The sequence below is a fragment of the Aplysia californica genome, unplaced genomic scaffold, assembly GCF_000002075.1.
Source record: "Aplysia californica isolate F4 #8 unplaced genomic scaffold, AplCal3.0 scaffold00161, whole genome shotgun sequence".
Taxonomy (NCBI): Eukaryota; Metazoa; Mollusca; class Gastropoda; order Aplysiida; family Aplysiidae; genus Aplysia; species Aplysia californica.
The window spans coordinates 1,223,975-1,228,811 of NW_004797431.1; the positions used below are offsets into that span (position 1 = coordinate 1,223,975).

A 4,837-nucleotide genomic window follows, 5' to 3' on the forward strand; every position below is an offset into this window, starting at 1 on the left:
TTTGCTCATCTTGATAGGTTTGCTTTTGCATGGCTCTACAGAGGGCTGTTAGATCTTTGCTCATCTTGATAGGTTTGCTTTTGCATGGCTATACAGAGGGCTGTTAGATCTTTGCTCATCTTGATAGGTTTGCTTTTGCAGGGAAAACTTAAAAGTTTTTCTGATAACCACATGGATAGCTCTGGTCTCCATGGTGTAGTGGTTAGGCTCTTTGAAGTTGCATGCAGGAAATGTGTGTTCGATTACGCTGTGCGTCATGATTTCAGTAATAGTTTAAATGTGCTTCTTGTTTTTCCAGACTACATCTCGGTTGTTTTTTTCTGTGTGTAGATCCTGCTTTGTTTCTGTCTGTCTTGCTTTGTTGCTGTCTGTCTTACTTTGTTTCTGTGTGTTTGTTTTGTGTCTGTCTACCTTGCTTTGTTTCTGTCTGTCTTGCTTCGTGTCTGTTTACCTAATTGTCTTCCTTAAGAGTACACCGTTTGTTTGTCCCCCCCACCCAGGCACCATCACGTGCAGCAGCCCCACAGCTAGCCCGGCAGACGGACTCATCCAGTTTGGCGCCAACAGACGTGCGCGGTCGGCCACCTGGGCCTACCACTTCTACCCTGACGAGCCGTACGTGGAGCTGACCGTACACCTGCCCTTTGCCGTGCTGCTCAAGTATGTGCACATACGCCCTCATGGATCAGCCATCGCCAGTAAGTGACACAGACACAGGCTCACCTCACAAAACTTTGCTTCTAAATGTATTTTAGACTGTTGGGTTGTTTTTTCTTTAGTTAACAGCAGAAAGATTATGTAGTTGCGGTAGGGTTCACGTTGCCCATTCCGCGCCACCAGTGGCTACTGGCTATAGTTGTCTAATCGCTGTGCCTTTACTAAGAGGTCCACGGTCAGAAGGCAAGTCAGGCATTCCGCTCGGTCCATCCCTGCACCCAGACATTCTCAAACTGGCTTGTATCTTCTCAACCACAGAGGGTGTGTTGATAAAGACAAAGAGTCTACATAACAAGAGGGGCCACTCCTCTCTTTGAGCCTATTAAAAAAGTGTCCTCAAAATTCGGTGGCGCCCCCTTCGCAAAATCGCACCTTTTGCGAACAGAGTTATCCTTCTTGAGTTTAAAAAATCAAAGTGAAACTAGCAAGTTTTTGGATAAATTTAGGAAGGGCGCTTTTTAAAAATTGTTACGCAGACAAAAAACCTCTTCCGGAGGAAAGGGTGATTGTTTTCTTCGTTTAATTTGACTTTAGAATGAAAGGCGAGAGGTCATTAAAAAAACAACTAAAACTCCGCACTGAAGAAACCCGAACTGCTGATGAACAGCAATCGATCTGCGCACGCAAGGAGGTGCTATTCCTATTCTTCTTCTTGAAAAACGAAAGAGAGCTTCAAAACAGACTGCAGAGCCATCTGAAGCAAAGAGCGGACTTCCGGCGGACACTTTTTTGGCTGAGTGGCCCATCTTGTTATGTACTGTCTTTGATAAAGAGCAGTAGTGTTAGGCAGATTAGACACCCACTCAAGGGAGAGTAGGGGTGTGTTAGTGAGGAGCATAGCGTCTTCCACGCATCGGTGGGTTCTGCCTCCTGCACCTCATGGGGCCACACCTGCTCCCATCCTGTTGTTTAACCCCTCTAAGAAACGGCGGGTTGGTTTGTTGGCGCCAACAACTCGCCATTCGCCAGAGCCGTGTCAGTGAGGACAGGGACCACCACGGGTAGGTACGGTTGGCTGGATTGGGAGAAGCTGTGAGAGATGCTTAGGCATTTCTCAATATTTTAATGAGACCCATCACCAGTCCTTGATCCCCGTTGCTAGTCTGGAAAACTCTCTCTCTAAACTAAAACTGAAACTAAACAACTCTATTTGGCCTCGTTAAATAGCAGCCGTGAAGACCTCTTTGTTTGACGTAGTTCCCACTGTTCCCACACATGGTCAGGAGGGGTCAGGGGGACTCTTGTGGCCTAGGGGTTAAGGTGTTGGCCTCTCATTCAAAAGGTCCCGGGTTCGAATCCGGGTAGCGACCGAAAAATTTTCTTCTCTAAAATTGTCTCCTTTCACCTCCTTTCCTGCTCTCTAGCAAAGTTCTGTTGTTTGCTTTCATTTCCACTTTCTGCCCCCACCCCCTCACCTCCTTTGCCCCCTCCTCTGGGCTCCTGACTCTTTCTGCAGCTTTTCTATTGCTACTCCTTGGCTCCATCTTACTGCTGTCTTTCAGCCACACCCCTGAACTTCTGGTAGGAAAGATCTACACCTAGCCTTCTCGGACAAGGGTGAAAAATCTCGGAGGGCCCGTGTGCAAGTTGCGCAAGTTAAAGATCCCTTGGTGGTCTAAAATCGATAAGAGTAGGCTTCGGCCGCCACCCGGGCAAAATTCCAAATTTCCTACCAACTGAAAATATTAGGAGTGTCCCGCGCGCTCATATAACCTTATGCAGTTGCGAGCGCCGTAAAACACTTTACAAAAACAAAACAAGGAGGGGTCAGAAACTGGATGGTCCTACTTCTGTCCCTTCCCTTGCTTGCTTCTGTCCATCTTGCTTTTCCCTGCACACAATAGTTGTTGAGTTGTTCTCCTCAGTTGTTGAGTTGTTCTTCTCAGTTGTTGAGTTGTTCTCCTCAGAGCTACCATCATCCCTAACATGAAAGGGGCTTAAGCTGTGGCTGTTTGTAAGGTGCCTCTGGAAGGTCCCTACATTTTCCTGTCACTTTGTTGTTTCTGTCTGTCTTTTCTTTTCCCCAGCACCAAATGACTGCCACTGTGTAGATGGCTTCCCTTTATTTACTCTGTCCTTCTGTCTATCCTATTCCCTTTCCTAAATGACTGTTATAATGTCCATGTACTTCTCAGTACTCGCACACAAATCATGCCTACTTCTGTTATTCTTTTTACTGTTTAAATGTGATTTGCTCCTGCTTTCCTATAACAAATCTGTCGTTTTAATCTTTCCTACTCCTATTGTTTGTATGTTGCTATCTTGTAACACCTCTAATGTCCCAAACTTATATGACCTTATTGTGTTGCAAGTGCTGTAAAACTCTAACTTAGAGTAAACAACTGAAGTTAATTCCTGTGCGTATTGTTTCAGCTTGCCCGTCTCAGGTGAGCCTGGAGCTGTCCCACGACGGGACGACCGTGTGGCCCGCCAGCCCTCCGCTGGTCACCTCCAGCCTCTCTCTCATTCGCCTGCAGCTGCAGAAGCCAGCGGTGGTCACTTCGGTCACTCTGATCCTGCACAGACCCCTGGACTCCATGACCATCGGCCTGCAGAAGATCTCACTGTGTGGGCAGACGGCTTTTGCCGAGAGCTCCGAAAACACGCCGGCCTTACTCAACGAGGACTGCTTCTCTCACTCCAGGTATGTCTCCTTCTCTCTATCTCTCCTCCAACTCAATGAGGACTTTCTCTCACTCCAGGTATGTCTCCTTCTCTCTATCTCTCCTCCAACTCAATGAGGACTTTCTCCTACTCCAGGTATGTCTCCTTCTCTCTCTCCTTCCTCCAACTTAATGAGGTCTGCTTCTCTCACTCTAGGTATGTCTCCTTCTCTCTCTCTTCTCACTCATTGTCTCACTTCATGAGGACTGTCTTTCACTCTCTAGGAATATCTCCTTCTCTCACTCCTCCACCAACTTCATGAGGACTGTTTTTCTCTCTCTAGGAATAGCTCTTTCTCTCCTTCCTCTCACTTCATGAGGACTGTTTTTCTCTCTCTAGGAATATCTCCTTCTCTCCTTCCTCTCACTTCATGAGGACTGTCTTTCTCTCTCTAGGAATATCTCTTTCTCTCATTCCTCTCACTTCATGAGGACTGTCTTTCTCTCTCTAGGAATATCTCCTTCTCTCCTTCCTCTCACTTCATGAGGACTGTCTTTCTCTCTCTAGGAATATCTCCTTCTCTCCTTCCTCTCACTTCATGATGACTGTCTTTCTCTCTCTAGGAATATCTCTTTCTCTCATTCCTCTCACTTCATGAGGACTGTCTTTCTCTCTCTAGGAATATCTCTTTCTCTCCTTCCTCTCACTTCATGAGGACTGTCTTTCTCTCTCTAGGAATATCTCTTTCTCTCCTTCCTCTCACTTCATGAGGACTGTCTTTCTCTCTCTAGGAATATCTCTTTCTCTCCTTCCTCTCACTTCATGAGGACTGTCTTTCTCTCTCTAGGAATATCTCTTTCTCTCCTTCCTCTCACTTCATGAGGACTGTCTTTCTCTCTCTAGGAATATCTCTTTCTCTCCTTCCTCTCACTTCATGAGGACTGTCTTTCTCTCTCACTCCTTTTTCTCTATTGTTCTGTGGGTTAACGACCCACATAATTAACCGTGTAAATGTCCACATTTTTCTCTGAGCCATTTGGGTGGTTGGCGAGTGCTCTTGTGTGGTTTGCTCCTTCTTTCCTGTCAAACGTCTATCGTCCTTATCTTTCCTCTTTTTTTTCTTGGTATGTTACTCTCTAGTAACACCTATAAACTTCAGCACATATATGACCTAATTGTGTTGCAAATGCCATAAAACTTACTAAAACCATCATAAAATAAAAAAGGAGTTACTGTTCTGTTACTGAAGGGTATGCTTTTTGATTTCTGATATCTTGCCTTTATCTTTCATCTTCTTTTATCTCCTCCTCCTGCTCTTTTTCTTCCTCTGCCTCCATCGTCCTTATCTCTCCTCCTTTTCTTTGTATGTAACTGTCTAGTAACGTCTATAGCATTTCGACATATATATATCACCTGTTTGTGTTGCAAGTGCCATAAAACTTACTAAGAAAGAAAAAAAAAAAAAGAACCAACTGCTCTGTGAGTGAAGGACCCACATTGTTCTGTGAGTAACCCC

General features: G+C 45.5%; 1 protein-coding gene across 1 annotated transcript in view; it reads left to right on the forward strand.

Moving 5' to 3' along the window:
• LOC101845464 (baculoviral IAP repeat-containing protein 6) overlaps nt 1–4,837 on the forward strand; it is a gene marked incomplete in the record, with an annotated part of 131,221 nt that overhangs the window by 88,269 nt on the left and 38,115 nt on the right. The window contains 3 exon segments of the mRNA XM_035969592.1: nt 299–309; nt 413–698; nt 3,091–3,361. Coding sequence (XP_035825485.1) covers nt 299–309; nt 413–698; nt 3,091–3,361 — 568 coding nt within the window.